General features: G+C 35.4%; 1 protein-coding gene across 3 annotated transcripts; it reads right to left on the bottom strand.

The window, feature by feature from the left end:
• Positions 1–610: 610 nt before the first annotated feature.
• Positions 611–11355, bottom strand: LOC127258087 (ubiquitin carboxyl-terminal hydrolase 26). 3 transcript variants are annotated; one of them, XM_051284728.1, is made up of 14 exons: positions 11051–11355; positions 9964–10560; positions 8664–8919; positions 7589–8289; positions 7122–7230; positions 5938–6119; positions 4924–5208; positions 4641–4845; positions 4289–4360; positions 3875–4087; positions 3128–3391; positions 2100–2241; positions 1406–1581; positions 611–876 (listed from the first exon to the last, which is right to left on the bottom strand). In XM_051284728.1, the coding sequence occupies exons 1-13, from the start codon at positions 11134–11136 to the stop codon at positions 1469–1471; spliced, it is 3225 nt and encodes a 1074-aa protein (XP_051140685.1). In that variant the 5' UTR covers positions 11137–11355; the 3' UTR covers positions 611–876; positions 1406–1468. The 3 variants fall into 3 exon arrangements, with proteins under 3 accessions (XP_051140685.1, XP_051140687.1, XP_051140688.1); XM_051284730.1 differs by having other exon boundaries at positions 9964–10556; XM_051284731.1 differs by lacking the exons at positions 611–876; positions 1406–1581; positions 2100–2241 and having other exon boundaries at positions 3210–3391; positions 3875–4083.
• Positions 11356–11650: the final 295 nt, after the last annotated feature.

Below are 11650 nucleotides of genomic sequence, written 5' to 3'. Positions count from 1 at the left end.
TTGAAGAAGCTACCGGTACACAAATTGTGACCGTTAGAATATCAAGAATCGAATCATACGATATGATTACCAGTTTGATCACAATCGAATAAAATCAATAGAGACTTCCATCCACAATAATAAATCACTGTCAAATATAAAAATCATACATCAAATAATCTCACATCCCAACCAATCTACTTTCTTTCTAGCCTTCCTTTATCCCCACAGGAAACCTACACAAACGGTGCAAGAAAACGTCGTCCCGATAATAGAATTGTCAGCCTATTCTCTTCTTAAAATAAACACAAACTACAAAATACTTTCAAAACATGTGTTGTGGGTGCGGTGCATTCACTCACTCGCCTACAAATCAGTAATATATCTCCAACCTACACTATCATGTGCTATAGAATTAATCAAATCTTGTCATCTAATGCACGATAATTAAATCACATATAATAATCTACTTACACTTCCACATAAAGAATCACTAAAAACCAACCCCACATAACAGAAGAAAACAAATTCATCTCCACAACAAAATCCAAACTTGTCATCGACTTATGTTAAAAATGAAATGTCTACCCCCAATATACCATACCGCATGTCATGGCAATCAAAACAAACATAAACAAGTGACAAAACATTGGATTATATCACAAAGGAGGGGCAGGTGTTTATGTATGGTAGTAATACATAGTGTGTGTCACCAAATCCACAATAAAATCTACAAGCCAGGCAAAAGGCAAAGAGGGAAGGAAGGAAGGAACGATACATTGTCAGTCAGTCTTGTTCTTCCATGTACAAACTTTGTACATGCAACCATAACCTCTACACCTCACTTCTTCATTACACAAAAGCTGCTCGACCATCTCCTTGAATTCAAAAAGGCAGCTGAAGGAAACATCAATGTCAAATTAAAGAACGGTATAATCTGCTTAATGATGATACAATTAATTAAAAGAAATTGATAACTGCTGCTTAGAGTGAGTAACAATGATAGCATAATGAGTGATGTTAATGCAAACATGAATGCAGGTAATACATAAAGGGGGATATTAGTGGGAACAAACAGCACGTGTTATGATAGCATTTTGAACAATTTAGGAACTTCAAATACAGAAAATCATGAGGAATGAAACAAATTATTGTGATAAAAATAATGAATTGAAACCTAAATATGATGCTCATGTTTCTTCGGGTGCCAGAAATTAGGGGGAAAAAAAATGATGATGAATAAAGGATTGATAAGTTTCAGTCAGCACTGGCAAATGATAGCTTCGACTTTTAAAAGTCCTGGGGAACTACACTCTTAGCAAATAACAAATAAACTGTGTTGGGATACATCTGTAATTCCAACAATCGACAAGAAAGGGAAAAATACCAGAGATGAAAGATTGGCTTATGTAAACTGAAGACTCACCTTCAATAAGATGACGGCAGAAAGTTCTCTATATCCAAAAGAAACATCAGGCCAATATCTGTACTAGTTTAAACATGGTTCAGATACAGGATGAGATGGAACAGTTGATGTGAGAAGTGTGCCACGAAAGCCTTCTTCTGTTGTTTTTGCATCCAAATTTGGCTCTGAAAGCTCATCTGCAATATTCAAACAATACACCTATGGTAAATCAAGAATTAACTAGATGGATAAGGTCCTCTTACCAATTAGAAGATATTAGTAATCAATTAACAAACCATAATAATCATACATATGAAAACTAATCAGAAAGACTGATGTTACTTAATACAATCACTTCCTTTTAGAAGTCCTTACAACAGTAGCTACTGCATGGTCAAAGAAATTAAATTTCATTTCTACTTATCTGGATAAGCTTTCTTATCAAGTAAAAGATCGTCTAATTTACTTCATGTATCTTTGCCACAACTTGTCTTGGACACAACATTCTTTAATATATATTGTCAGAACTCACTTTCTTTGGTTAGACTAACACCATGGAGATGAATATAGAAAACAGAATGAACATAGCCGTACTTGATATGGAAACAGCAAGCATCCAAATAAAATGAATGAGAACTAAGGCGCAAAAAGAATTTGAAGATTCAGATATTGAATTGCCACAGTATTTAAGCCATATAGTGTTACAAAGCATTACCAGCAATGTCACGATTCTCATGGATCTTCGAGTCAGTCACCCACAGCACATCCCCAGGAAAAATATTGACATCAGCAAGACAAGTGGATTCACCATCAATGACATTATACCCTTTATGGAGCACCTGGTTTTCCTTGACAACCTACAGAATAGATCAAACATCATTTATATGCTCAGGTGCATTTGTTAAACTTTGCTAGATATTTGAATTTTGTAAATTTTTAAAATTAAATCATGCTGAATGCATAAGATAAACTTGGTATTTTAAAACTAATGCACCTTAGTTATCTCAGCTAAAATATAAAAAGTAACCTAATTTCCATCTCCTAAAATATTCAAAAAAAATAACAATAACGTGGTATATTGCGATCAGCAAGAAAATTCCTAATTTCAACTTAAGTCAGCATTTTCTCTTCCTGGAACTTCAACTCCAATTATATATATTGGAAAAGGACTCCAACCTCCTGAACTTCATTTATTCATTTCCACAATCTATCCGGTTGTGTATCAAAAAGCTCCCAGAAACTCCTCCTTAGGAGTCATCAATCCATTTATGTTTGCAACAGGATTTATTGTTCTCCTTGTACCATGCATCACCCTTCTCGATCTTTCAATACAACATTGCAAGCCAAGATAGCCAAGATCAAATATTTATTTGCTTTTCTTCACTACCAAAACCTGCACCTGGATTTTCTTTTTTTTTTTTTTTTCATCCTTAAGAACTACTTGAACACAAAGCACCATCCACCTAAATTGCATGAAGCGAAGTGAGTTGCTGGTGTGTATGAAAACTAGAAATGTGATTGATCAAAATTAATGGTTGGAATTTGCTAATGCAATGCACAGAATGAAATTGATAGTCCTACATAGGAAGGCTCAGTACCCTACACAACATCTTTGATCTTTTAAGGCAACATATGAAATCTAATTAATGAATAAAAACTGGCAGCATTTATTTTTAGGAGGGCGAGAGAGAGAGAGAGAGAGAGATAAAGAGCAATTTAGATTAAATTTAGAGAACATCATACCCCAAATGATTCCCATATCATCATCTTCAGCTGGTAAATGGATGTAGACCCAGAAACATTTAAATTTACAGAGTTACCATATGCTGCCTTCCTTGAGCGCTTGGAAGTTCTACGACCATTATCAGAAAAGCCCCCTGAAGCTTCCAAGATTGATTTGGGAGGCTCCTTACCGCGGATTAAACAAACACAAATATCCTCATTGGTATAATTAAGTTTCATCACCAATTCAGAGCTTTCCCTTTCACCAATACACTCCTCACAAACCTACAAATAGAGGAGAAAATAAACTTGATGACATGCACAAATCTGAAATCAGAGAAGGTAACTCAACTGGCTCAGCAACCAGTTCAAAGCCAAGACACAAATACAACTGTTTTACCTGTCCACAAACTCACTCAATAAATTATCTAAATAATAGGTACACTCATACTGCATTGCAGCTATTTTTGGTTAACTTCACCTTTCATATACCTTATACATTTTGGCAGTGGCAGTTACTTTAGGATGCTTAACTTACCAACAAAAGCACAATAGATAACCCACAAAGACATTATCATGGGAATGTGTAACACAGCATGCACAACATGACAAGGATTAGATTCAGCCGATCACAGTTTGACTTATTTACTTTAACTTTAATCAGAGTAAGTGAAGGTATAAGAAATTATGAAGACTAGGATTCCATAAATCTCAAACAAATAATCCATAATGCATGAGCAGAATTATGGAAGATAGATCCATAATTACCTGTGGAGAAGTCTTAACAATAGGCCTACCACACTGACTAGAATTGACTTCAGATATGTTAATACGCTCCTCAGAAGTTGGCATCTCCTTTTTGATATCTTGCACAGTATCATCAATCTCAATGCTGGCAGCAATACATTTGGACAATGTGCCACCCCAATCTTCACAGAGTAATTTCCAATCATCCTCCGTAACAAATGTGAGTTGATCTGCCTAGAATACAAAGTGAAAAATGGAAACATGATATTAGACTACTCAAGCATAGTTTGGCTTCACAAGTATTGAAGGATTTGATCAAATATGAAAATAAAGTCCCACCAACAAATTTTTCTTAAAAAAGATCAACATGACATATTAGAGAAAGGGTGAAGGAGCTTGAGGCAAAAGAAAGTCGATATTTCAGAAAACACTTACAGCAGCAGACTTTTGGAAAATAAGATCCCTCTTCCAAACAAGTTCTGGGGGCCTCTCGAGTAGTCTACAATGCTGATTCAAATTATGGAAGTCAGGAAGCATATATATCATGTACATGCTAGTGACATAGAATAGAAGAAATATAGCCAACTCTTAGTTTACACGAGTGCCATATATAAGGTATCCACCACCTAACACCATGGGACATGACTAGCATTGTGCAAATTTACTACCCCATAGGTTCACACAACGAATTGAAGAAATGAAAAGAACAAATTTCAATATAGATTTCAAAATAAAGATGGGAAAAAAAAAAAAAAAAAAAAAGAAAGAAAAAAGGATTGCAGAAAACCTCTTTACACAGAAGCTTATCAATAACAGTATCGATCGTATCTACTTCCACAGAAGGAGCATTTTTCCCGCTAGCATTAATATAGTTTCTCCACGTTGACAGCCAAGAGGTGGGCAATAAATAGTATTTGGTATCAGGATAAAGAGCAGCATTTTTGTTCATGGCTAACTTTTCATGGTTCTGCTTCTGCTTCAACTTGAACTCCCTGCAGTATACAGCTTCTCATAAGCCTAATGAAAGAGTGTTAGTTTTACATCAATATTTGTTAAATATTCTAAATAACCTTAAATTATCTTCCGAGGAAGCAGCTTCTGTAAGTTCAACACTGCATATAGAACATGGCTCAGAGTCTGATGAGAAGGATGAACAACCCACAGAGTCATTGGGTTTTACATTCATAGCAGTCTGATGTATAAACTCCCAAAGATTCTCAGGCACCCGTACTCGTTTTGCTCCCGGAGCTAATTCAGGCATGAGTTCACCATGAGGACATCTGATCGAAGCAGTCGGCCCAGAGTCTGCATCAGATGGCAAATCAATATTTTTTCGGCGAAGCCACTGCTGCAACCTATAATGCACACCAATAGAAGTATCATATAAATAATAATCAGAACATACCAATTATGAAATAATTTCTGATATTGAAATGTGGAACAATATTTCTTTAAGACTATGCAGGCCAGAGGAAAAACCAAATTGTAAGAATGCGTAAATAAATGATTCGCAGAAAGCCAGAACCAGAAACAAATTAAAGCACAACATGAGTGCCTACTATATGAGAAGAGCAATACATTTTTTATCATTTATATTCAGAAACAAATTAAAGCACAACATGAGTGCCTACTATATGAGAAGAGCAATACATTTTTTATCATTTATATTCTTTCTTTTTTCTTAGTAGCATTGGGGGGTTTCACATAGGCATACAGAATAATTCAGGTTTTACCAGTCTAATAAAAAAAAATTCTTTTTGACCTGCAACACTAATTTCAGCAACCACTTTATTCACCCATACTCAATGAAGCCTGATAATGGATGAATATTTTTCTTAACCCCATGATGCTTCGTTTTAAGCTTCTCGTTTCTGAAAACATAAACATTGAAAAGCCAATTTGAAGTCTAACATTAAAAGAGTATGCTACATAAGTTGGTTGAACATATAGATTTCTTTAGCACTGAACAAACCAAATATGCCTTAACTACCAGTTCTGCATTTTTGAAAAGAACACATTAATCAAGAACACAAAAAAGTAAAATTAAGATGGAAAGGCAATCAGCTTTTCTAAACTATTTGTACCATGGCTTAGATACATAGTATAACTTCCCGTCTGAATGGCCCCCAGCAAGTGCTGCTTCTGCAAGTCCTCTCATCTCAGACCTTTGATCTCTATATATATTTGCACGCATCATGTTGCGCCCCATATCAAAGATGCAATCCACGCAGTATTCACTCTTTGCTAATGTTGGGCCACCTCCATACTTTTCATGAGAATGACATTATCAGTGAACAATGAATGCATCAATAGATACAAGTCAAGCATACTTAAAAACCCAGATTAGTCAGTCAGGTATACTATAGTTTAAAAGAGAGAAATCATGGAATTCCCAACTTGTAAGATAGGTAAAACAGCCTTATAATACAAGTATCGTGAAACACAAGCAACAACCAGATATTTGCATTGCAACATCAAACCTCTGTATTGCAATATGCTAAAAATAACTAGAGGTCATTTGATAGAATAAAGGCTTTATACTCATTCTCATTGGAACAACTTTTAGAAGAATCAAACATGACAGCAAGTAACCATACAAACGAAAATCACCCCTGTGCCCTGATGTTAAGATATTCCAAACATGTGAAGATAAGGTAAAACGGTCGCATAACTCAAAAGGCAACAGAGAAAAGTTTCAAAACAATTTCAAGCATTTGGAGCTCAATTCTCACCAGCATTTGTAAATTAGTCAAATCGAAGCAAAATGTAAACCTATCAACCGAAATTGGTTGGAAATGATTATGATACAAACTGGATCATTAATAGACGTCACAAAGACTGCTGCTCTGGACTCAAATGGATTCAATAAACCCTACTGACAGGATTGCCAAGCATTTTAAACAAAAAGAAGTACATCAAGCCAGCGACACTGGTGTTCATTGTAATTCAAATAAATAAAAATAAAACAATAAGTATTTGGGGGTTTTCAAAGTGCCAGTGCAAATTGCATCACCCGGTAAACACAATGGGTACCTTTCAAAAATTATATTTTGATGACATGATGCAGAAAGTAAAAAGAACAGCGAAACAGAATATTATAGAAGGCTGTAAATTAAAAAGAAACAACATAAACGGTTTAGGCATAAACAGATCCTGAAAGAGAAAAATATGAAGGGAGATGAGAAGTCAGAAGTATTGGACATCAAAATAATATATGATATATTGTAATTTTTGTCATAGTTTTCAGAGAAACCATTCGGAAGGATACCTTAGATAACAGCATTGTCCAAGCTTCGGGGGTGAGACGCTTCATGTAATTGATCTTTGATACTGGCACTTTTCCATGCATGCACTTTATAGGTGTGTTGTCAATAGTTCTGCACTCAGACAAAACAAAAGGTATCATAAAGTCTCAGGTGGAAAAGCTTCTGCCACTACATCAACAAATTTTTAATGCAGAGTAGTAACGACAGGAAATCAAATGCAACACCATGAGAGACACTTGACCTTCACAAGAGTATATATACTGCTGTCTCTAGAGTCCATATTTTTCTGGCTAGTATCACATGGATATAAAATTCTGTATGAAGTGTTGCTTATGAAAGTATCCAAGTGGAAGATTTAAGAATTGAAAATTATGTAGGGCATTTCTTGAGAGGGTAAAAGATGACACATTAACAAAGAAAGTTTAACAACAGTATGCTAAAGTAAGGTAAAAAGGAAGAAACCACTTACAATGAAGTCGAAGTCAAACTGTCTGCCCATTGGCGAAGCCACTCAGTAGAAATCCAGAAGTACGAACTCTCAAGTGATGGAACTGGTGCTTTAGAAAGAATGCTGCGCACTTCCTGTCGCTTCTCCATAATCTTACTTAGCTTGAAATCCTTTTTTGAAATATATTCTTCACAAGAAACAGTATATTCTGAATTCATAACAGTGACATCCTTCAATAGATGTGGAGGCAGAGGACTCTCATCCTGTGAACTTACAGGACCATCTACTTCCATTTTGTGATTGACCGACTCTGCATCAGTATTTTCAACACCAATTTTTGAGTTCCTAAGAACATACATCAGCATATATGCATCACTTGATGTAAATGTCTGTACACGCTTAAGACCATTGGAATGCATAGATTGCAATTGGTTGTCATCAACATTGTTCCCATCCACAAGAACATCAACCTGTTTCGTAGATCCAAATGGCTGTCGGCCCAAGTTTGAAACTTGCTCGTCATCAAATTCCCACCACTCACCAGTGTTCTCATCCTTTATATGGGCTGTATAGTGGCCATTGTTAACAGCAGGGCCCTTGTGTATCAGGATGGCAGCTAAATCATATATCAGGTTTGATTGGGACTGCTCAGATAACCATTTTGCCATGTTGATTTCAGCAGGAAAAGAAAATGCAGAAGTTATCTTTTTCTTTGTGGTTGTCTGCAAATAGAAACAAAGTAACAGATAAATACTGATTCTTACATATATCATGATATATGAATGCAATTTCACTTTACAAAGCTATATTCACCATGAAAATGTTTCACATTTAATACACACCCAATACTGTACTGACATAAGGATGGATGCTTAAAACAATAATGAAAGTTAAGTAGAGGCAATTTAAGTCGAACGCATTCAAGGAGAAACCAGATGAGCTTGAGGAGAAAAATCATAAGCCTGGATGATCTACCTAATACTAAATTATATTATAGAAAAATGTAACACTTTTAAGTTATATTAAAGATTTAAAAAATAAAAAGGAAGATATAAGAAAAAGTATAGAGTTTCAATATGAGGATATAATCAATTACATTTGGAAGGAAAACACATCGCTTGAGTTGAAAATTTAGGACAGCAGGCAGTGAGCGCAACTTAATGCTGCGGGTGGCATCAACGCGCATAGAACATGCATCACAATAATATTGGTTGTCTCCTTGCAGCTCTTCTATGCCAAGGTAATCATCCAAACTCTCATATAGACTCTTTAGACCTTGGATATTCAATTCCAGGCCATAGAAATCTTCAATATTTGAGGAAGCTTGAGACTCATTTCCGCATTTTGCACACCTTAATAGCAAACAAAAAAATTAAAAGCAAACAAGATCAGTATTACGGTTATGCTTTTGCTGAATGAAAACCGAACCTTAAACAACTCCATCTCATCGATATGAAATTCAAGCTCACAACTTCATAATTCTAACAAATGTACATTATGGCTCTTGGCAATCCCCACAGATAATTAAGACTAACATTACAGTAGATCTGAAAGAACACATCTCCTAACTGTGAATCAATCAAAAAGAAAATACTTTTTTTTACTTTATGATGCCTTGCTTTAATCATCCAAACAGAGGGTGAAAGATTATAAGGATGTGCGGATATGAATGTACCTCCACACAACTCAAGAACACTAGCACATCAAATAAAGTTAAATGGATAGAGCAGTTAGCTTTTTACAAGTTTAGAATAAAAAAAATAAAAAGATATTGATTTAGACATTGGCAATTCTATAACCAATAGAGTAAGGATAAAATTGTTTATTAGTTAATAAAAAAAATAAAAAGATATTGATTTAGACATTGGCAATTCTATAACCAATAGAGTAAGGATAAAATTGTTTATTAGTTAATAAAAAAAATAAAAAGATATTGATTTAGACATTGGCAATTTTATAACCAATAGAGTAAGGATAAAATTGTTTATTAGTTAACCTGCAATTGAGCTTTAATTTAGAAAATAATTGATTTAACACTTCTCTTTGTTCATGACAAGATATCATCTACATTCAAGAGTATGTAGTCTAGAATATCAGCAGTATTTAGACAAACCCAGTTCAGCAAGACAGCACCTACAGCAATAAAACTTCCATGTAAACAATGACTTTTGAGTCTTCAAAATTGGAGATAATTAAAGTTTCAGTACTGATTCCATGTGATTATAGTTCATGTGTTGTAGTCATTCTATGTCTGTCAAACTGCTAATTTAAGGGAGTAATGGGTGCATATTAAAACATTCAAAAACCTCCAGAAAGACTTTGCATTAATAATATTGTTTTTATTTGCAGTTTACCCTTTACTAGACCTGAGACTGCAAATTAGCATAGCAACTTACCTAGTGACATGTGAGACACCACCACGGAAAAGATCTTGTACAATTGTTCTGGCCTTGGGAACTTTGGACTGGCTCAAGCATCGCTCGAGCAAAGAAAAGAGCAATGTAAGAAATTCATGGCTGTCCTGCTGAACACCATTATCTAGTTCCAGGGTCTGGATGAATGGTGCTGAGTCGACATAGGCGATCTTACTAGAATGCAGCTGAGCAAAAAGTCTTGCAATGTTATTCAATACCGGCTCAGCATCTAGAATTTCAGGTTCAACAGAGAAAACACCTTTCCTGAATGATTTATTCATGTAGAGACATTGTAGTATGCTGTTGGCATAGCAAGTTGCACCAAGATTTGTGAGCCCTGCTGGTGTACTGGAGGATGCACGAAGATCATTGGAAGGATTAGGCCCTAGTGAATTTACAATCTCAGAAGTCTTCTGCCACAAACCAGATTTCCGACTGCCATTGAGAGGTGGGACCAACCCACAAAAACAATTAGGATTGTCCTTGGTGTTTACACGACAACCTTGACAAGCAGGCTTCCATATCATGTATAGCTGATTAACATCCTCTTCGGTAATATCTCCCTCTGACACAATCTTCCTACATTCCAGATAAAAATTCATACAAAATGGGAAGTAATGCAATTGAAAATTTTCTGTTAAAGAATAAAGAGTAATAATAATACTAATACTAAGGCAATTATTGTGTACTCTCCTTTCCTTTCTCAATCAGTGCGTGCTCTTATATATGCATAACTCGCACCCAATACAGAATCTGAAGTAAATGCAGCTTCGAATACAAGGCAAAAAATATCCAAAATACAAGAAATAATCACGGAAAAGGTATTACATAGACCTAATATCTGCCGATAATCACTAAAAGTAACTAATAGTTCAATGAACCTTCAAAACACCAATACCAAATCACCCAAACAAATCCTAAATAAGAATTTCCACCGCAATATTCAAAATTACCCGAGTGAATTTCCATCGCAATCTAAACATTAACTCGAGAGCAACATATCAACCAATTGAGCACAATATTTATGCATACAACACAAAAACAAAACCAACCAACAGCCAGCGAATACCTGAAAATCTCAGAGGTAGCCTCCGCATTGTCCTCAGTCCTAGGTCGCTTATTCTTACTCCTCGTCGCGGGTCGATGATGCCCCATCTTACAGCCCCTTAGCACCGTAACACAAAAACAATCACGCACAAAGCAGGCCCCAAACTTGACGAAGCTATACTCAGAAAACCAAAAACCTCCGAATTCCGCAGATCATAGACGACGCCCGGCCGATCCACCGTGAGATTGCAACGGAATCCGTGCAATCGAGAGACGAAGAATCAAAAGGCAAAGGCAGGGGTTTTGGGGAAGAACTATTTGCTGTATTTTAGGGCATTATAATTACAATATACCATATATATGTACATATATATTTATTTATTTATTTATTTATATTTTTTATATATAAACGCAGTTTCGTATCACATTGTTTTTTATTTTGCCAGGTAATAATTTTGTAATATTAAAAAATAGTGCTAACTAGTAAAAAAAAAAAAAAAAAAAACAAACAAACAAACAAACCTAGTAAAATGGTGAGATATTATTTGGAACGGGCGGGGAGGCTTTCGATTTTCCCTCTTAATCTTGGCCGCCTATTCTGGCGAGATTCTGGGATTTAAGG

This window comes from Andrographis paniculata, unplaced genomic scaffold (genome assembly GCF_009805555.1).
Source record: "Andrographis paniculata isolate CXL003 unplaced genomic scaffold, ASM980555v1 Contig59END, whole genome shotgun sequence".
NCBI lineage: Eukaryota > Viridiplantae > Streptophyta > Magnoliopsida > Lamiales > Acanthaceae > Andrographis > Andrographis paniculata.
Note: the sequence above shows the minus strand (reverse complement) of the source record. Positions and strands in the feature narration are given on the sequence as shown.